The sequence below is a fragment of the Cervus elaphus genome, chromosome 33, assembly GCF_910594005.1.
Source record: "Cervus elaphus chromosome 33, mCerEla1.1, whole genome shotgun sequence".
Lineage (NCBI taxonomy): Eukaryota > Metazoa > Chordata > Mammalia > Artiodactyla > Cervidae > Cervus > Cervus elaphus.
Genome location: NC_057847.1, coordinates 33,278,472 through 33,301,495, shown reverse-complemented (window position 1 = coordinate 33,301,495; position 23,024 = coordinate 33,278,472). Strand labels below are relative to the sequence as shown.

Here is a 23,024-nt window from a genome sequence, read left to right as displayed (position 1 = left end):
GTGTACCCAGAAGGAGGCAAAACTTCAGAAAAACAGTTGCATGGTGTGCCCAGCAGAGTTGAGTCTAAAATACTGACCTCAGGGATCCAGTTTGGCCAATAAGGTTGCCCTTAGAAGCTATGATGGACTTCCCATTTTCTGAGCACCCTATAAGCCTCTGGGATTCCGGTTGAGTCCTGGGAGAGAAGATTGTAATAGTGAGTGAGATTTAATTTCCTGGCAATACAGTGGGACTGATGCTCAGCTTTGAATTTTACTAGATTTAAAAGAAGAGGTAGAAATTTCTTGTTCCATGCCCATATAAGAATTAGTGAAGGACTTCCCTGGTAGCTCAGACAATAAAGAATCCACCTACAATGCAAAAATTAGTGAAAACAGTGAAAAAATATATTATACATATATATATACACGTAATTTTTCAAAGATAATTTAAATTGCATTCTTTGTATATCATTCATAGAATATATAAGAATTAAATACCATCAGATGGGCTAATAGTATTTGGCATACCTCCCCATTTTCATTCTCTGGCAGTCATTGTTTTTGAATAATAATAGTATGTCATGCAGCTCCCTCCATCTGAAATATGACACTATCATACAGGCTGATTGTGTTAGGTTCCCTGCAAAAAAAAAAAAATAAAGAAAATATTATTGGCTTTGTGTGATTAGTCCTAAATTTCAAGATATTATAAAGGATGTTTTCAGTGCAGTTTGCAATATCTATTCAAGGTGGTAGGTTATTCATTTATTCAACTTTTTTAAAAGTTCAATACAGGCACTGTTCTATACCATGTAGGATGGGCACAGTTCCTCCCCTTACAGATGTTATTGTTGTAGAATTATTTGTCCTGGAAGATATGTTGAGAGATGAAAAATTCAAGAGTATCCTGTGATCCTTTCAAAGAGGAGCTCCTACACAGTACCTGTTGAAATTCATTTACTGAATCCCTTGTCCCAGCACAGAGTTGTTTTCCCCAGAGGAGAAAAGGGAATTTTTCCCTGACTTTTTACAAAGGCCTATATGAGCCAATTGTGTCCCTGATGTTAGAACTCCTTTTCTTTTAGTAAATCTAAATCACATAGGTTGAAATGTAAGCTGTCTTGTTCTCATTATTCAGCCCAGATTGCTGGGAAGTCTTTAGATACATAACAGGACCATACTGAATCAAACTCTGTAACTCAGAGATGCTACTTGGTGATGTGTCTATTGTGACTTTTGAGTATTTTATTAATTAAGTACTGCTGCTGCTGCTGCTAAGTCGCTTCAGTCGTGTCCGACTTTGTGTGACTCCACAGACGGCAGCCCACCAGGCTCTGCCATCCCTGGGATTCTCCAGGCAAGAACACTAGAGTGGGTTGCCATTTCCTTCTCCAGTGCATGAGAGTGAAAAGTGAAAGTGAAGTCGCTCAGTCATGTCCGACTCTTCACGACCCCATGGACTGCAGCCTACCAGGCTCCTCCATCCATGGGATTTTCCAGGCAAGAGTACTGGAGTGGGGTGCCATTGCCTTCTCCGAATTAAGTACTACAGTCAACTAATGATGAGTTCCTAAAGGCCTGAACCTTACCCAGCTACCAATCACTAAGACAGGATTTCTCAGACTTGCTGCTTATAAGACCTTCCTGGGAAGCTTGTTATAACTTTCTTCTACCTCTTTCTAACAGCATAATTCAATAGACATTTTTAGACCCTTTCCTGATGATTCTGATTTAATTTGAGATGATACTTAGAACTAAATTTTTAACTATTGTCCTGGTAGGCTTTTAGATAATTTTTTTTTAATGTCCTAAGATTATTAAAAGGTTAAGAGAGGTTATCTAATAGGCCCAAAGACTTGGAGCCCACCACACTGAAGTTACCCTTGGATTGATTTGGCCATTTAAGGCATAGTCCAGAGAGAAAGCCATGGAACTGCCAAGACTTGGGTGTGGGGAAAGAAGAGTAGAATCATAAAGTTCTAATATGTGCCTGACTAGATTTATACTAAACTTCATGCAATTAACTGCCTAATGAGTTTTACTTTAGCAAATCGTAGCATATTAAAAATAGGACAACCTCTTCTGTATTTGAATGAAATCCTTCCTCACTCTTCTTGTCTCTGGAAAAAAAAAAAAAAAACTCAGTCTACATAATTTAGCCATTCTCCATAAATCCTATTTTCCATATCCTTGCATGTTTATGGGATCAAAATCTTATAGTTAGTGTATTTTGCTCTAGCATTGCACCTACTTGAGGATATCAGTCAGTATTAACTCAATAGACATTTTTCCTGCGGTAGGGCAAATGGCTGCATTTATGACTGAGGTTGATCACAAGCACAATCTGTTTGCCTTTAGAAACATGTGTTTTCTGTGACTGCAAGAAATACTGCTGAATAAGGCATTTCTTCACCATCCTTGATGAATGAGGAACATTAATAATGCAGATAAGAGTCAGGCCAAATGATATTGAAGAAAAAATGTGGTCCAGAAGCCCTAATTCCTTGTAGAGATTAAATTCTAAATGGCAAGCTCAGTAGTTCCATCATAGCACAGAACAAGGTGAATATTATGTATTCCTTGAGTTCTAGAGAGTCAAAAGTCAATTTATTTTTTACTCTTACACCTTGTAAACATTTATGGATATACAAATATGTATAACTACACTCATATCTATATTTATTTCTTTATAAGTAACAAAAACAGTATATGTTCTCTTATGGATGTAATACATGTCCATTTAAATATTTATTATATAAATCCAATATTACTATAAAATACCAAGGCCAACTTTCATTTGTAACTTTTTAGATGTTTTATTCTTTTATATATCTTGCATATAATGATATCTCTGTGAAAGAACATATAAGAGGGAAAGATCCCAGAGTGGTAAATAATGCTTTCAAAAATAGAACTACTTAGAACAGTGCTAATAATTAGCTAATTTGCCCATTTACTAAATATCTAGAGAACAGCTTCTCTGTAAAAAGTTACTATAGAGGATATAGTGGTATTTAAGATCAATCTCTACCAATCATACACTTTCTGGCATGTGTATTCTTATGGCAGAAGTGGAGAAGCGTAGAGAGGAATAAAACTATTTTAAACTACGGTGTCATGGCAGTTTAAGTCCATACAAATGGAACATGGAGGTGATCCTATGTCCTCTTTGCCCAGGAGAGTCCTCACTGATGCTTGTTGCTTTAGCATAATTATTGTCTTTCCCTTTCCTCCAAAACTGTCCAGGTGTAAACATATACATCAAAATCCCATAGAAGTTCACAGGAGAGAAAATTCTCTTCCAGTAATAAGACACAAGGAAGATGTCACTGAATCCTGAAGGGTAGGTTTGATTTCAGAGGTAGAAAGACAGATGAAGAAGAGGTCAAGGGTTATATTCCATCATTGCTTACCTGCATTCTTCCAGCAACTTCTCAATTTATGACCCTGCTTTTTGGCAATCTGCAGAATACACATTTTGACCACGATTCTGTAATATTTCTGCTATCTGAACTGCCCCACCCTTCTCATTCTTCAAATCCAGGTCAGAGTTTACAGTTATAACTGTCCCTGAAATCCTCCTTCCAACCCTCTAATCCAAGGTTGTGGAGTTACTCACCTATTCCTCTATGTATTCTGTAAGTTGTACTTACTTTTGCTGAGCCTGAAGGAAGACCCCAAACAGTAACAGACTGAGAAAGCGGGTTGATTTCTGGCTAGTTTTCCTGGTGGTTGAGAGGAATAGAACATGGTCAAATCAGTTTTGGGTGTATGATGTTGAAGATGATAGACAAATATGCAAGTAAAAAAGACCAACAGAAAGTTAGAATTGTAACTCAAAAAAAGAGGCTGATGCTGCAGAAGAAATCTGATAGGAGAGGGGAAAAAGGAGTGAAGGCAAAGATCCTAAAGAAAGAAGAGACCTAGAAAAGCTTAGTTTTTATGGAAGGCAAGGGAAGATGCAATTCAGTGAAGGAGGTGATGATGACCATCTTCATCAAATTCTAAAAATCTATAAAAAATATGATAAAGACTGAATGAAGAATTTGAGTAACTATAAACTGGTTGGAGGTAGAACCAGATTTGAGAGCATTGAAGAGAAGGAGAAGCTTTGTAAGGAGCTTTGTAAGAAAAAGATTCAACATTGGTTTGATAATTTGATTCGGTTGTGGTTTAGTTGCTAAGTTGTGTCCGACGCTTGCAACCCCATGGACTATAGCCCACCAGTCTCCTTGTCCATAAGATTTTTCAGGCAAGAATACTGAAATGGGCTGCCATGTTTGAGTATCAATGTATTTCAAACAGCTTGAAGAAGAAAGATACAACTTGTATCTTAATGTTCTCTAACACACACACGGCACTGTGGCAAGTTAAACATGGGGTAGTAAATTCATGAAAGTTCAGAAAGTAAATTGTATTTCCTATAACATCATATTTTTAATGAAGAATTTATACTTAAAATGTAATTTCCTATAAATTTATTTTAAGAACTTTCTGGTCTCCATACCACGATAAATGAAGACTACATTCCTGGGAGACAGACAAAATGCTGTAGTTAACAATCAAATAGTTCTGTGATCATCTTGCTCTTCTAAGTAAACATTAAATAAAGAAATAATTTATGATAACCAGAAATAGAGTGTATATAGTTCTGTTCCACATGGATAATGTTCTTTCTTCCTATCTTCACCTTTTGTATTTTCCAGTATTTTCTTCATAGTGTTATTGAGAAGGATAATGACCAGCATAGCATTTGAATACTCCATGTGCTTATGTCAATATGAATATTCACAGCCAAATTGTCTCATCAGTATCATTGGGACCTATATTTCATTTAATTTTAACCAAGAGTGAAAGTGTTGAGTATAGAACTCTGAATTTAAAAGGCATTTTTTAAAAGGAATGAGGTATGAACAATGAGAAAAAATCCATCAGGGTTGAGAAAAGTTATTTTCAAGATTAGAAAGACAATTTTGAAAGTGCAAAGTTGGACAGAAAGAAACAATCAAAAGGAGAGAATAAAGACACAAGAGAGGGCAATAACGCAACACTGAGAACTCAGTTGACATTGCAGATTATCTATTACTGATGTCAAGAATTTCTTGGTGATGTAATTTCCCCAACAATACTCGATTGTCCAGAATATTTTTCTCCTCTAGTGCCTTTGCTGCCACACTGATTGAATCAGTGTTAATTGACAATTTAGGAGAATATTCCCATGTTCCAGGAAGGACAGTACTATAAGTGCTATTGTACATGATTAAAGCAATAATATTTTGATTATGAACATTTCAATACATTCATAGTTGACTAAGAAGCATTCATCTTCTTACAAAATAGTATGAAATTTAGTCCACGTATGGTAGGATAAACAATTATAGGACAAATTTGGAGACTTTAATATAGTTTGTATAGTTCCAGCATCCAAACTTTTTGTTACACACATATGAACATACAAGCTTATGAGGTTGAGTACTGATCGTCTATTCCACTGGTTCCTAGACTCTTGATTTGCTGCATCAGTAAAATACAAATTGGAGGACCAACACAGGATGTCAATTTTTAATTTAGCTAAAGAAAATATGAAAACAACCCACTATCATTTATTCTCACCATCATTTCAAAAAGAGCATTTTATCATAAAATGTTTTTAGTCTTTTGAAATAAAACATTAAAAAGGCACATTTTTACAGTAAAGTTCTTTAAATTGAATATGTTTAGCTTTATAAATGTTTATCACATCATTCGTAATTTCCAAGGTTAACTGTGGCATGTGAAATACTTGTCATGTGGGTGCTGGCCTATAGAGCTGTGTTTGGGGTTATTGGTTGGCACTTAAAATGTCTGGACCCCAGCTCATATAGCCAATAAGACACCTTCTGTTACAATACAGGCAGAATCACCAGAGTTTAGATCACAAATTTCCAATTTAATAGATCTAGCTTCAAATACTGGAGTCTTAACCACTATGCCACAGATCTCTCCTAAAAATATTCTTATTTTTCGTAACATAAGGGTTACCACGAAGGATAAGGAATGTAATCATTTGTCTCTTCAAAAATGCAACTTCTGGAAAACAAGAATAGTAATTAAAATGCAGTGTTCTTTGAAGTAATTAGAAATAGTATATCTAATTTTAAAAGAGTCATAAATTCCAGGACACAGAAAAACAGGTGATAAAGTGAATACACACACACATACATACTGCAGTAACACAAGAGCAACAAAAAAATCTTCACTTCCTTGAAGACACACACATATATCTATATCAACGTTTACATACACACATATACTCATATAATTCATTGCCCTTCCTGTGTTGGTCTGTCAGTCATGTCCGACTCTTTGTGATCCCATGGACTGTAGCTCACCAGGCTCCTCTGTCTGTGGAATTCTCCAGGCAAGAATACTGAAGTGGGTTGCTATTTCCTTCTCCAGGGGATCAACTCAAATCCGGGTCTCCCGCATTGCAGGTAGAAACTTTTACCATCTGAGTTGCCAGGGAAGTCCTTTAATTGTCCTTCAATCCCACTCATCCCTAAATACTTTAATGTGCATTTTCTGAGAGTAAGGTTATTACCCATAATTATGTAATAACCTCATTTGGACTTCATAAAATTAAGGAAATTAAAATACTTTTATAATACTAGTACTTAATCAAGAGTCCATATTCAAATTTAGTCAGTGTTCCCAGTAACATCCATAATTATTACTATTTTTCCAGTCCAGTATTCAATCCAGAATCACATGTGGTATTTACTTTTCATAACTCTTCAACCTCAAGTTGTCCTTAGCCTGCCTTTGCTTTTCATGACATTTCTGAAGAGTTCAGTCATTTCATAGAATGTCTTCAATTTGATTTTCATTATGATTAAATTCTGGTTGTGCCATTTTGACTGGATACAAGAAGTGATGTCTTCTTCAGAATTGTCCCATAATTGATGAAGATAGTGTCTGCTGGGTGTCTCCACTGTAAGCTTTATTTTAAAAAATTTTTGATACAGAAGAAATACTTTGAGACAATGTAAATGTCCTATTCCTTGTCAAACTTTCACCCATGAGTTTTAGTATTCATTTATTCTTCTTGCATGAATGTCTTTATGATGGTTGACAAGTGGTAATTTTCTATTTTCGTTATTTCTTCTACATTTGTTAGTTAATACTCAACTGTGAGGAAGAGCTTTTCACTTTTTCCATTTATTTATGTTAGTACATGCTTGTGAATTCTTATTCAATGGGTTATAATCTGTTACTATCTTTCACTATGTAAAAATAATACCAAAATGACTATGGTGATTTATACGATTATGTTTCACCAATTTGCTTTGTATTTGAAAAGGTACCAGTGAGTACTGGTGTGAATGTGGAATATTAAGAAATCTGTAGGGATTATCCTATAATTCTTATTTTTGTTGGTTATAAATGGGAAATTCTTTTCAGAATTAGTTGTCCTGGTGTTTTAGAGCAATGATGTCAGGAAGAGACAGGTCAGGAAGCTGAAGGATAGGGAAAAGCACTGTGTGTGACCGCTCCTCTTCTCATCAAGGTCATGTTCCTCTTTCAGACTTCATAACTGACATTGTGCAAATCTGATAACAAATGAGGCTTCTCTTTCCTCATAAATTTAGATGTTTCTTCAGCTGTCACTTTTATTGTTTGGACCACCCCAGTAGCTGCTCCATGATCTCTGTGAAATCTGTGCTTGACTTGACTGTAGTTTCCCCAGTTCCTCTTTCTCCATCTACTAATGCTGGTTAGATTAAGCCTCCAAGCTGACCCCAGGCAAATCTTTGCCCGTTGCCCACTTTCATAGGCTATTTTAATCACTGTTTCATCCAGGTAAGAGACAAATGGCATACTGAAATTAGGCAAGAGAGAGAGTTTTCATGAAGGGGCCATTTAAAAAGGTGTCAGCAAGGTAAAGGGGCCACAGGTCCAAGGGAGCAAGGCAGAGAGTGATGACCAGCCCCTGAACAAAGTAGCTCTCATTGGAGGAGGGGCTGTCTGACCGGAAGTATGACCTTGTTGATGAAGGCAGCACTGCCAACCCAGAGCAACCTAGCAAAGAAGACACTAGGATATAAACACCCCGTTTCACCGTTCTCCTGCTTTCCTGACGGGGGGGCGGGGGGGGGTTCCCATTGGCCAAGCCAATTGTGATCTAGAGGGTAAGAGAGCCCGTTGATTCAATTTACAAATTCACCCTCACAGAGAGCATGGTGGAAGAGCAGGAAGAGTGCTTCTGGAGGAGCAAACAAAAGACCCCGCTCACACATAGCAATTTCTAATATTTTAATAGGTTTTGAGGGATTCTCTTTGTACCTTAAGTGGCCGCCCACCCTTGCTTCTTGTTCTGCTGGAGCCTCCAGTTTATAATCTGCTGCTTGTAGTTCCTGGTAGGCCACTCCCTCCAGGCTCATTCTTACCCCAAGTTTTCTTGCTCTCAGCCCGGATGGGTGGGTGGGTGGGTGGGTGTGTGTGTGTGTGTAGCTCCCCTTGTCCCTCAATCTGTAGAATAAAACTTATCTTGTTACACAACATGGTTAACCAAAAGTAACTGGGCAAACAATAAAATAAAAAATGTAATCTTTATTAGTTTTGCACATTTTTAATGTTGGTTAGCGTCATTTAGGGTAATAGTAGCATTTTCCAGCATGCAGTTCACGAATACAGTTTAAGTATTCTAAGTAGTTTTAAGAAAAAGAGGTGCCTATAGTTTGCTTCTGTAAGAAACACAAAATATCCTGATGTAATTGACTACATAAGTTCACTACTCTCTGTTCTTGTGGGGGAAAAAAAAATTGTGAAACCCACATTATATTTAGAGCAATCTAGAGCAGCATGACTTTAAATAAATGGAAACATAAACAGAAGTTAGAAAAAAAAGACACAAATGAAAAATAAACACTACCTTCAATCAGTTAGTATAGGCACTACCAAAAATGTAAATAAAAATTTATACCTTTTTCCAATTGCAAAGCATAATTTGGATGTCAGTTGTGAATCTATGTTTGCCCCTTAAAATTATGAAATAATCTAAAAGTAGCAAATGTAATAAAAAAGCAGAAATCTACAACTACCCAGTCTTGTGTTCATTTCTTATTTAGCAAATTTCTTCCATGAAAAAGTACTATGGACAGAAAGTAAGAAAGTGATTGTGATATCAATCTTAAGATAATTTCCTCTTCATACTTATGTACATAATGCTGAAAAATAAAATAAAATGACTTTTTACAGTATTTATATTTGCTTATAAAATTCTAAACACATTTTAACAGGTTAAGCAGTGTTTTTTTTTTTTTTTTAAACATGTCTGTACAGTCGGGCTATACACCATATGTTATCCACTTAGAATTTAAAAATAACCAAAAAGCTGTTAAAGTGCTGCAAACTATTGCTTAATGATTTAAATAAATGAGATCTGTTGAACAATTTCTTTGACTTTACCAGTGACATATGGTTTCTCATAAATGAGATTCTGAGCAGTGGGAGAAACCAGATACAGCGGCATGGTAATAGAAACATGCATTCATAGCATCCAAACTATCTATAATGGTACAGAATACATTATGTTACCTGTGTAAAGCTTGCACTCTACATTTCTTGTGGTACATATTTGATGCAATAAATACTGTGCTTAAGTCATTATTTGTTTGCTCAAACGTGCACCACAGGGTAAAATGACTATTTACATAATAAATAGCATTTCATTAACATATACATTGTCAACCTTACTGAGCTGAAGATGGCTAAACAAAGTGCAGGATTAAGCAGAAATTTATAAAGGGTTCTTTTGGTCAATTCCGTCTTTAAGGGAGAAGCAATACTCATTATTTAGTATTTTTTAAATACAATAAACAGAAATGTAACACTTAAGATTCCTGACATTTGAGTGAAGTTTGCACCTGCTAAGATTTAGTGGGCTAGCCCCCTAAAATGACATACGTGGTCTAGGGGTTGGATTTGACAAAACAAGATCAGCAAAGCACCTCCAATTATCACCTACTTACCCCTCCCAGAAACATAGATGGAATTTAAGAACTCATTGTGTTCCTTGTGACTTTTTTCATGCATGATCTCTATGTGTAGCATGCCCTCATGCAAACCATGTCCTTGTGCAGATGGGAGGGCCATGTGATTGCCATAACCCCCAGTGGCATACCTGTTAAAGAGGTCCTTTAATCTATTTCCCAACAGAAACCCCATTTACAAAAATAGTCACATATAATAAACAACATATGGACTAAAAAAAAGATGAATCCACTAACAGATTTTGTAAAAACGTGACAAATGTGGCAGTCGAAATGCAAAGAGTGGATACAATCACTACACTACAGTGTTTTCGTGTTAAACAACCCCCGAATTACAGGTTTGCACCCCTTTGAACTGGTCCCTACAGTCTACGTAGCCATTCTGTCTCATGTCTTCAGCAGTGTCAGCTGGTAGTGAGAACAGTAACTTCCCGTCAAGGTCACCTCCCTTTTACACAGTCACAGTTTTCCAACAAGGGGTCACCGTCTGATTGTAGGCACTGACCTTAAGTAAATTTGTGTAAAAACAGTCAGTTTGGCATTGACCTCCTAAAGGAGTCCTGTTGACAAAAATACATCACCTTCACAGGCTGTAAACAATTTGTCACCCAGTGATTTTTATTTATTTGTGTTTATTTCCCTTTGGCTTTTTCATCTTTGCCTTCTTGCTCGTGTTTTTCCACAATTGGTTTTGTTACCCGATCATAGGAGGGTGGACAAGCTGCTGTGGACATGGTCAGATCGGTTTTTTCTGTAATTGAGTTTTCATTTATTCTGTCAATTAGCATGTCTTCTTTTACAAGAAGATTAGCCCCAGCTTTGATTTTATTTTTGTTGTACGTAAATGATGCCTGTTTTACAGTTCGCTTTAAAAGGTGGCGCCTGTACGCACGCTGAATAATAACAGCAGAGACTTCCTCTTGTTTTCTCTTTAAAGTCGTAGTTATTGGCTGATAGGAGACCTTCGAGGGGTTGGAGGCCATGAATCTCTCTTCCATCTGTATTCGAAGGGCATCCATCTCTCCACTCTCCCCCAGAACCCGCTTCGTAAAAGCAAATAAGATGTCAAGACAGTGGATTCGATCACCACTTACCATGGGCAAATCCATGGCAATGAGCTGGAGTTTGTTCGGTTGTGGCAAGTTGAGCGGCGGTTCAAGGGCAGCTGCAAACTGAGATAGCTTTTCAAATTCCATGAACTGGGTGGCGTCGGGATCGAACTTCTCCCAGACCTCATAGAACATCTCAAAGTCGTCCTCACTCAGGGGCTCTGCGCTCTCTTCAGTAGCAACACTGAAGTTCTCCAGGATGACAGCGATGTACATGTTCACCACGACCAGAAAGGATATGATGATGTAACTGACGAAGAAGAAAATCCCAACAGATGGGTTCCCACAGTCTCCTTTAACTGAGCTGCCAGGGTTAACTTTATTAGGGTCACAATCGGGTGGTTTACTGTTGAGGATAGGTGCTAGCAATCCATCCCAGCCAGCAGAGGTGGTAATCTGGAACAGGCAGATCATGCTGTTGCCGAAGGTCTCAAAGTTAAACATGTCATCAATTCCAACCTCCCTCTTAACATAGGCGAAGTTGGACATTCCAAAGATGGCATAGATGAACATGACCAGGAACAGCAGGAGGCCGATGTTAAACAACGCAGGAAGGGACATCATCAAAGCAAAGAGCAGCGTGCGGATCCCCTTAGCCCCTTTGATCAGACGCAGGATTCGTCCAATCCTGGCAAGACGGATCACTCGGAACAAGGTAGGGGACACAAAATATTTCTCTATCAGCTCAGCCAGAAACATACCTATGGACAAAAGATGAGGGTACCAACCAGTGAAGAAGTTATCCATTAAATTAATACTCAAATTTTGATAAGGCTCACAGGTAAATTTCAGAGTACTAAAATTCAGTTGAAAAGTATAGTGAAAGTGTTAGTCACTCAGTCATGTCCGGCTCTTTGTGATCCCATGGACCGTAACATGCCAGGCTTCTCTGTCTATGGGATTCTCCAGGCAAGAATACTGCAGTGGATTGCCATTTCCTCCTCTACAGGGTCTTCCCAACCCAGGGATCAAACCCACATTTCTTGCATCCCCAGCATTGGCAGGAGGATTCTTTACCACTGCACCACCTGGGAAACCCCAAGGTGACTAAGATAGTATTCAATTCAATAAGGATTTTATAGTACATTTTATCTTTGAGGGGTATTTATAGACTAGTTTTAGCTTACAGAAAATCCAAAGACAGGATCTTAAAAAATAAGTTAAAAATTCACGTCTGTCTGAAGAGCAGTAGCTGACAGTATATGTAAACGTTTATAAAAATACAGTGAACACAATGGTTATTTCCTGAAACACTAAATCATATAACCTGTATTCAGTCCTTCCCCATATAAACGTGTCTGTAGTTTTGAATGCTATTTTCATCTGTCCATGAACATGATGCTTTCCTAAGCTTCCACTATAATATTCATATATAGATGTATATATTTATATGCTCTGGTGCATTTCTAAAAGGATTTAAGCTGATGCTTTTTCTGGTTTCCTACATCTGTGTTTCAGCCCTCTTACTTAAAGCTTCTTTCTCCATTTACCTTCGAAATAGTGAAATAATGAATGAGCTGAAGAGGAGCTCAAGAAACCAAGTATCTTTGAATTACACTATCTCATTTTGTGAAGAGTAAATAAGCATGTTTTTGTGTGTATGAGAGAGGGAAAGAGAGACAGAGAAAGAAAGAGAGGTGAATACAACTAAGTACCCTATCCACAACTAATTAATTACACCACAGAATACTGTGGGAATCAAAGGGTACATACAACATATAAGTTGGATAAAAGATCAACTTCTTCAGAAGGGGGAATGGCCTAAAAATCTACCCAACAGAGGTGCCCCATATTGGATGGTAAAATATTTACTCAATCATATCATCTGCTTTAGGAAAAAAATGGATACTCTAGGCCCACAGACCTCTTCACTTTATTGGGGCTGGAGTTGTATCTTCAATTAGATGAGTTTATTGCTCACGTGACCTGGTGACATTCCAGGCTCTGAAGTGTATGACTGATGAAACGATGTTCCATGCCAAATCACTTCTTTTATGCATTATTATTAAACATTTCAAGGTAACCTAGAAAATTACTCTGCATTAAAGAACCTACCATTTTCACTGACATTTTGTTCTTAGCTTTACTCTCTTTCACTCTATACTCTTCCTTATAAGTACCAGCTTCCACTCTTATCTGTATACCAATGACTCTCTGTCTCTGATGTACTGTCTCTCCTGAGTATCAGACTAAATTTCTAGCCCTTTTTTCAACAGAGTCATTTACATATTGTATAGACTATTCAACCTCAACATGTCAAAGACATTTCAATCTTAATACCACATTTCTAGTTCAAATGAATGAGACCTTACTATATTGACAGATAATATACCTAGTCTAAAATGGACTGAACAGGATACAATACTCAATGTATAGCAGGAGCTTAATTTTGTAAGAAAGACAAACACATCTGAATGAAAAACATCAGAATTTTCACAGTGGTTTTCTCTGAGTGATCAGATGACTTCTGAATTAAATGTGATCACTCTTTTACTTTCATTGAGCTAAAAGACTTGAAATACTTCTTACCTACTATGGAGAGAATGACCACCACAAAATCAAAGATATTCCAGCCTATGGTAAAATAGTAATGGCGGAGGGAGATGAGCTTCAGCACACACTCCCCAGTGAACAGCACAATGAACACCAGGTTGATGCGTGACAAAATGCTAGTCACGTAGTCACTCTGGTCGTCGGTTTCCACCATCATGGTGACCATGTTGAGACAGATAAGAATCATGATGCTGATGTCAAACACTTGTCTGGTGACGAAGTCAAAGACCATTCCTTGGAATTTGTTCTGTAGAGAAACAGAAAAGCTTTTAGTGACAGAGGAGTTTCCCTCTACACATGAACTTCTATATAAGTAGTTTCTGTAGTGACTGTCTAGGATTGTACCTAAGAACCACTGGCTCTGAATTTCGTGAAAGATGGTTTGTATCACATTTAAGTTTTTAAATTTAGTTATCCAAACTACTATTTACCAAAATATATTCCACAGAATAACAATCCCTTGTCAAAAAGGGACTTCTGATAAGAAACACTGCATACTATTATACACTACTCTGAGAGGCCCAAAATGCATGAGAATGTATTAAGATTATGAGAGGTTAAGAAATCTGCTTAATTTTGTTATACCAGAATTTCCCATGATTAGTTGGACTATACAGCAGTTTCAAAATATAATATCTATTAACAATCCACTAGACTTGTTCTCAAAAAATTGTTATAGGGAACTTGGGATTTCCATGACACAGCTATAACATTATGCATTTAGAGTCCCTGTGTGGCAATATTGACGTTCTTCCACCAACAGTCTTTGCTCATATTGTCACACACAGAATGCTGAGTCTACACAGGGATAATCAAACCGGAAGACATTCCTTATGCTTTCATGTCAAAAATTCATGGCACTTTTCACTGATCTGTGATTTTGCCACTGTTATTCATTGCAGGCCACTGTCTGACCCACTTGGGCTTCCCTTGTGGCTCAGCTGGTAAAGAATCCACCTGCAATGTGCGATACCTGGGGTCGATCCCTGGGTTAGGAAGATACCCTGAAGAAGAGAAAGGCTACCCACTCCAGCATTCTTGCCTAGAGAATTCCATGGACTCCATGGGGTTGCAAAGAATCAGACATGACGGAGGGACTTTCACTTTCACTTCACTTTCATTGTCTGACCCACTTCCCTAAGCTACTGAGGAACTTTGAGGATATCTTCTGTCTTACATTTTTCCTACACATATTTGACTCATTTCTATTTTCAGTGTTAAGCCTTCACAGAGGACAGTGTATGTTTTTCATCATTCTCAGGAAAGCAAGTGTGGGCTAGCACAATATGAATATGAATGTTCATTAACATTTTATTCCCCAGTACACCCCAGGAGTTGCTGTAACCTCACATGTCATCATCATAAAAATCACTACATTGTGGGATAAGGCTCTCTATTTCACAGCAGTTGTTTCATTGGTTGTCATAGAAACATGGCACCTGTTACTTATCATCATGAATTGTACTTATTGGTTCTGACTTCTGTAGATATTAGTAATTTCTAACTTTATAGCCATATATATGAATATTAGATACTAGAAGTCTTTTCATCTCCAAAATATTTCGTACCTCTAATGAAAAATAAAATGGAAGTAAGGTATTATTTCACTTAACAGTTTATCAACTTGTTTACCTATCAGGAAACTGTTTCTGAACCCTATCAATGATTTATTCCTCTATATGCATTGCTCAGCAACTACTCTTGAGTTACATGATCAAATTTATTGTTCATATAACACTGCCTATACGTCTTTTGCCTTTTCATTTCAATTCTAGTTGTATAATTCTGATTGACTTGGCAATAAAGGTACATTTTCTGTTTCCTCTTTTTCCTTTTGGCTTCTTCCTGTAAAAAATTATTTTACCATTATCATAAAATGTATGAATTAATGATGCTCTAAAAGTGGGAGAAATCTTTGCTGCTAGAAATGTTAGCTGCTATCTCTTCTGTGAGAAAAACCAGGCAAATTTTTGTTTTTGTACATTTTCCCCCATATCATTTGGTATTTCTTACTCCTGGTCGAGGTATAGGCTTTTGTGGCTTTTTTGATCCTAATTTTTTCATTGCATTATAGTATTTCTTCTGTTCTTCTGTCATAAAGATGTCTTGACCTCCAAAGTATAGAAAAGAAAAATAAAAACTGGTTAAAACTGTGTACCGTCCTTCTTTCGATGTTAAATTTAGAAAGTTCAATTCAGTTCAGTTCAGTTGCTCAGTCGTGTCCGACTCTTCGAGACCCCATGAATTGCAGCACGCCAGGTCTCCCTGTCCATCACCAACTCCTGGGGTTTAGTCAAACTCATGCCCATCAAGTCAGTGATGCCATCCAGCCATCTCATCCTCTATCATCCCCTTCTCCTCCTGCCCCCAGTCCCTCCCACCATCAGGGTCTTTTCCAATGAATCAACTCTTCACAAACTTAGAAAAGGGACCATTAAAAAAAGGAAACACAAAATTCAACCAATTAGCATTATTTGCCTAGGATTTTAAATTGAAAAATTAAAACTAGTTTTAGATACTATAATCTTATTTATTTCAATCATCCAAAATTGACTTTATGATTTTTATTATTATTTTATGGAGGAAAACAACCCCACAAACTGAGAGGTTAAGTATTTTACCCAAGACTGAAAACTCAGGAAGTAGTACTATTTGGTTCACTGAGTCACTAAATACTTGGTTCCTCACATTAGACACACTGTCTTTCAGAATTTTCAGACAATGATTTTCTCATTCATATGTAGCAGAGTTAGAGTAGGTATATTTCGTGATGGTTTAGAGTTACTCATAAAAAGCCACTGTCACTCTGCCAAGAATTGGAGCAAAAGGCTAGAAAGGAAACTGGGGAAGTTGGTAGAAGAGTTAGGGGAAAAGTCACAGTCATAAGTATGGCAGGTATGTGACAGGCCAGTAGTTACAGACAACTGGAATTCAGGCTAATAAGTGAAATGAAATAGCTTGATAATGATGACAGAGTAACATTAGTAATAACAAAGGAGGACATGTTCTATAGTGAAAGAGCCTCATACAATGAAAGCAATTATATAATAGGAAAACAGACTGAACAAATGAGATGAAGGATCAGTACATGAAGGAAGAAATATAAATGGCAAAAAAAAGCCCTTGAAAACATATTCAAACCTACTAATAGTGAAAGACATAAAAATGAAAATTAAATACAATTTTCACATATCAACTATCAAGTATTAAAAAACAGAGAGAATGTTTGATGCTAGTGAATCAGTGGTGACCTGAGCACAGCCATATGCTGTTATTGGTAGTATGAGTAGGAAAGCAAAACACTTTACTCTGGGAATTTATCTTAAATCATTAAAGGCTCCAGTATTTTTGGCACAAAGAGTTTTGCCCAGGAACTATTTAATCCTTAAAGGTTAAAAATAACTTATATCATCAGTCTACTTGGAAATGGTTGAGTAAATTATGATAATGTATATATGAAGGATTAAAAAGGGAAATATATATGTTAAGTCAAAAATAATTTATAGATAAAATAATTTCAGTAATATGAATGTGTGTAGAAAAAGTTTATACAGAAAAACATAAAATGTGAATATTGATTATTCCTGAGTAAAGATATTTCTTTACTTTCTATTTTATGATAATGTACATATATAATTAGGATAATAAGTGGGCTTTATAAATGATACTAATTAATAAAGAACTTTCAATTCAAAGCTAGAACTGATAGCTTATAATTAATATCAGGGAGAATGAAGTGGGAATATGTAAAAGGAGCCAATAAAGAATTTTAAAGTGTGAAAAGAAGCACCAGAAGAAGCTTACGTCTTATGTATAATTTGTTGCATTCTGAAGGTTTTTGTTGGACAATATATTTTAAGGGGAGATGTCATAGGGATAAAACAATAAGCTGAGTCTGGGAAAGAGGTATATGTCTGGGTTCTCTTCCAGTTCTTTTTTATTTTATTTTTTCAAAAGAGAAAATGTGGTCCCTGAAGTGTTTTTTTTTTTTTTTTTTAAATTTAAAGAGATTTTGTGAGCCTATGCACAGAAATATGGAACACAGTCACTCTTGGCAAAGACATGGGCAGTGAATGGCAGAGAGGAAGCATGCAAAAAATAGATTGTAATATATAATCCCATTTGGTTTCTGAGTTAAAGTACTCATTTGGTATTGAAAGCCCTCCAAATGATTTATTATCTTGGTGGGATAGAAAATATTAGAAATACTTATCTTCTTTTTTTGCTGGTTGAAATTATCTATGATGACACCAATAAACAGGTTCAAGGTGAAGAAGGACCCAAAGATGATGAAAATAACAAAGTAAAGATACATGTATAGACTTTCCTCATACTTAGGCTGGAGTTCCACCTACCAAAGGAGAATATTTTTTAAGACATTATAATACATTTGATGCTGGAAGTCATTGTTGCTTTTTCATGAGAATAGATAAAAAAATTTTTAGTAATACTGAAGTAGTACTTTTATTTCCTCTAAATCAGCTACTTCTAAAAATAATCTCTGAAATTAGCCTTTAAGATAATTTTTTAGGTGAAAAATGAGGTGTTATGTAAAAAATATTATACAATGATTTAGAAATTATTTTTTTTATAACTACAAATACAACCAATATCTTGCCATTTGGACAGTAGTATACTGTCCAAATACTGACAATTTTTAACATACTGCATTTTGATAATTTAAAAATTACTAGTGAAAACATTTTACATCAGTAAATATGTGTAGACTATATTTAGAGATAATCATTCCTGGTGTGTGAATTTATTTAGCAAACAAGAATTGAGTTATTTATTTATTTAGATGTTTGACCCTGCCATTAAGAGTGTAACAGTCACTGAATTTTTCAGATTAGGTAGACATTAACTGGAGCTAGTGGTAAGGAACCTGCCTGCCAATGCAGGAGATGTTAAAGACCTGGGTTCGATCCCTGGGTTGGGAAGATCCCCTGGAGGAGAGCATGGCAACCCACTACAGTATTCTTGCCTGGAAAATCCCATGGATAGAGGAGCCTGGTGGGCTACAGTCCATAGGATTGCGAAGAGTCAGATCCAACTGAAGGGGACTTAGCATCCAACTGGACATGCCATCTGCTAAATGCTCAACTAGTAATTTAATCTCTAGAGTGTACTCATGAGAAATAAGCATTTGAGCTTTTACTTAGCATGTAATAAAGACATAAAGGAGTCACTATAAGGCAGTACCCTAATATATTCATGTCCTCCTAAAGATATTAGAGTTAAAAACCAACCAAACACACAAAACAAAATAATAACAAAGTAAAATACCTCTGGAGGATATCAGGAAGGTACTCAACACAAAACTAGAGTCATTTATGGAAAATGTACATCAAGAAAGATAAAAGGGAGCTTCTTAGGTCAGTTTCAAGATTACGGGGGCAAAGGTTATCCATCAAGATTATAGACTAAATAGATGGGACTTGAGAATGGAAAGATAGAGAGAAAATACTAAATTGTACAAAATTTGAAGAGCAGATTTGGAATGAGCATGGATTTTAATTCTCTTCTTGAAGTCTAAAAAAGGCTGTAGTAGGAGAAATTTAAAAAAGTAGGTCTTAGGTGATAGAAACTTGAAGGAAACTGTTGATCACAGAAATGATTACAGTATCTGTAAAGGCTCCAGTAAATTTATGAATCGTATGAAGGGCACTTCCCAGATGGCTCAGTGGTAAAGAATCTGCCTACAACATGGAGACACAGGTTCATTTCCTGGGTCAGGTAGATCCCCTGGAGAAGAGAAGGGCAACCACTCCAGTACTCTTGCCTGGAGAATCCCATGGACAGAGGAGCCTGGTGTCTACGTCCATAGAGTCACAGAGTCAGACACGACTGAAGTGACGGAGCACAGTGTATCATCACAGAAAGGAGTGGATTTCAAAGTGACTGTTACAGAAATCTTACACTGCCTACACAACATCCTTAACTTGTCCAACATGGAGGGAAAACTACAGATGACAATCATATATTTCTTCACATCTGTTTTATCATACCAAAATTATTAATGAGTATGTAATTGATAGATTGAAAGGAAACAAAATAGAAAAATAGCCAATAGAAGGATATTTGTTAGTTGTTAAATACATGATTGTGTTACTTTAGTTGCACTTCTGTTTTGATATATCTTAGTAAGATTTCTGATAAATACTGCTATGTGCATGCATGCTACTGCTATACTTGAGTCATACTTTTTCTTTTTAAAAAATCATTGTAAAATCATTCCATTTATCTGCTATGCTCTGTTAAATTATTTTTAACGTCTAATCAATATTGTGAAAAGACTTAAAATGTAAAGAATATGAATACTTACATTTCTGGAATCAACTGCTGCATACATTATATCCATCCATCCCTTAAATGTGGCCTATTAAAAAGAACATGCATGTTTTATTTTGGGGTAAAAGTAATTCAGACCTGATATTTAATAAATATCCTTACTGATACATTTTTTTAAAAGGAATGTTTTAACAAGACATCTCAAAACAAATTTTACATGGATTTTGGACCAACAATATCTCAGTAAGTCTCCATTTCTAGACCACATAATGAATAGAACAGTCCTTTGATATATCCTCCTGCTTGACAACCAACTGACAAATACTTTTCAGTTCTTTAGTTAATGGAATCATGCAGTTTAAAGTGCTATCAAGATTTGGTGGAATACTTTTAGAAAGTCTTACAAATGCCAACACATTTGGCAATGTTATGAACAAAACAAACTATGTAGCAAAACAACTATGTCTTAGGCCTGATGATCATCCACTAAAATCTATCTACAAGGTGATCAAAGTGACTGAAAGCTTACGATTTCTCTTGATTGTAACACTCTAAAGATCATACAGGTATCCAAAAACTCAGTTGCAGCTAACATTTTAAGAATTTTGAAGCATAACATCAGAAATAATCCTATCTTCCACTTTCTCCTCTGCAATTTTTGATGAGAGTGAGTTAATTGGGGTAAGAAAAGTGAAGATAGTACAGTAGACACTTGATATTCCAAGTGGAATAATTTATAGTAACTTGATACTTGTTCTAGAACATGAGTTTTGAACACTGTGGACCTGAGAGGATTATTCCTAGTCAGAAAGTCTAGCAAAAAGCTTTTAGCATCTGTATCTTAACACATCTTTGTTTTTATAACACTAACACTTATGAAGTGGTAGATGTCATGGGAAGAAAGTCAAGTATGGGTGCTTGTGATGGCAGTGAAGAAAAAGTAAAGACTCTTAGCTAGAAAATAGAACTTATTTGTCTACCAAAGAGGGAAATTTTGAATGTGTCAATGGCTGAGGTCAATGACAAAACAAGTTCATTACACACTAGGTAAAAAAGGCAGTAAAGGTGATTCAAGGAAACATTTCAAAGAATTGCCAACCAACAGAGAGATGATTCTATATATAGCCAAGTGTAAATCAGTACTTTGGTAGCAGAATTTATTTACTGGCTTTGTGCAGCATCTTTACCCTAGCATTTTAAGGGATTGCTTGAAATTTTCCATTTTTCTTTCTCAATTTTATGGAGGAAGTAATATACATTAGTGATATTTACAAGTGTGGTTATTAGTTAAGGGTTAGGGTAAGTGCCCAGGGAAATACCATCATGTGTCTACTGTAATATTCAAAGGAATCATACTTGTCCCAATATTAAAAATCTCTATTTTAATTCCATGAACATTTAGAGTAAGTCAGAAACATCCACAAGAGAAGTAAAAATTTCTAACAAGAAGGTAGAAAGAACTTGCAAAAGAACCCCAGTACTCTGAAAGAGACGCAGGAGGATTTTGATCAGTGCAGGTTTGTTTGCTTGCTTAATCTCCTGGTTGAACAGTTGGGAACACAACCCTGGTGAAATAAAATAGATTTCTTCCCTAAGGACTATGGAACCACAGGAACAAATTTATGCAGTTTTTTTTTTTTTTTTAATACCAGTTTTCAGTGGCCAAAATAGAACAGTATTTTTACAATGTTTTTCAAATACTCTGGACTCTTTTTATCCACTGCTTTGTGATGCAGATGCAGTCAGAAGCTGCATCAAATGAAAATGTTTAAGAGACCACCATCTTTTATATTGTTATACATTGTGAATTTATACATTTCAGTCTTAGAGACCCAGTAGTGAAAACATTAATATTTAGGGGGAAAAAAGACTTCTGTAATTGTACTGAAGGCCATTAGAGATGGGATAACAGCTGCTTGTGTTTCATCTCTGTTTCTGAGTGCTACCTGGTATTGTTCCATTTCACTATGAGGATCTAATCCTAAAGCCTAAATATCATTCCCCAATCTTCAATCCAAATGATAGAACTCAGTAGCAATTAATTCTCACCAATTTGTTACAATCCAATCAGGTGTGTTTAGGGTGTGTGTTTGAGGGGAGGGGGTGATCCATCAGTGAAACAAGCTTTCCAATTGCAATAGGAACAATATTAGCAAATTTGTTGATTTAGTCATCGACTTGTTCATATGGGAAGAGAGAATAATAGGAAAATAACTGAAATACCTGGCCACTATCAACTATGTCTGCACTGTTTAAATATACTGACACCCATCTGGGCTCATAAACTTGTACTAATAAATCAAAATTAGAAAAAAGGATATATAAACTTTCTTCTTAGTATTACACAACAGCTGTATGTCATCACTTTGTTATTATTCCAGACAATAAACACATTTCAGAGAAAAGAGTGTTCACTTACAACTTGAAGCAAAGAGAGATACCCAAATCCTACATTATCAAAGTTTACTTTCACATTTTTCCATCGGGCAGTCTCATTTCTTTCTATTAGTATTAGGCAATCAGAATGATTATTCACTTCGCTGATTTCAAACATGTCACCAGTTGTGGTGTTAACACAGTGGTAGAATTTGCCAGCAAACAAATTTACGCCCATGATGCTGAAAATTAGCCAGAATATAAGACAAACCAGAAGCACATTCATGATGGATGGAATTGCTCCTAAAAGGGCATTCACAACCACCTAATACACAAATGGAAAAAAAGAAAAGTCAGAATTCTTGTTGGTTAAAAGAAAAAACATTATCCCCCTAGTAACCTTTAGTGATTCTATTTTTTTAAATATCAAGACTATTCTAAGATATTTAAAAGCAAAACAAAAAAGTCTTAAAATGAAATATATTCTTTCATAAGCATACATTTAGAGAAATGAATATAGATAATATAACAAAGATAAAAAGTTTTTTAAAAGAGAGGAGAAAGTACTAAAAAGTTAAAGGGAAAACAAAATCAGAGGAATTTGCTGCCAGATGAAGCCATAAAATTTGTTTATTAGAAAAAGAGAAGTAAGAAATCCTACCAGAGAAGATTAACTCATTAA

At 36.0% G+C, this 23,024-nt stretch overlaps 1 protein-coding gene across 6 annotated transcripts in view; it reads right to left on the bottom strand.

Moving 5' to 3' along the window:
• Positions 1 to 8,556: 8,556 nt before the first annotated feature.
• Positions 8,557 to 23,024, bottom strand: part of LOC122688411 (sodium channel protein type 1 subunit alpha) — a 135,288-nt gene continuing 120,820 nt past the window's right edge. For 5 of the 6 annotated variants that reach the window (XM_043894402.1, XM_043894405.1, XM_043894406.1 and 2 more), the window contains exons 22-27: positions 22,386 to 22,667; positions 20,001 to 20,054; positions 17,889 to 18,026; positions 15,689 to 15,793; positions 13,652 to 13,922; positions 8,557 to 11,823 (exon numbers count right to left, since the gene is read on the bottom strand). In XM_043894402.1, the coding sequence (XP_043750337.1) occupies positions 10,646 to 11,823; positions 13,652 to 13,922; positions 15,689 to 15,793; positions 17,889 to 18,026; positions 20,001 to 20,054; positions 22,386 to 22,667 (2,028 nt within the window). In that variant the 3' untranslated portion in view covers positions 8,557 to 10,645. The remainder of the gene's footprint in view (positions 11,824 to 13,651; positions 13,923 to 15,688; positions 15,794 to 17,888; positions 18,027 to 20,000; positions 20,055 to 22,385; positions 22,668 to 23,024) is intronic. The other variant, XM_043894408.1, reaches the window with a different exon arrangement.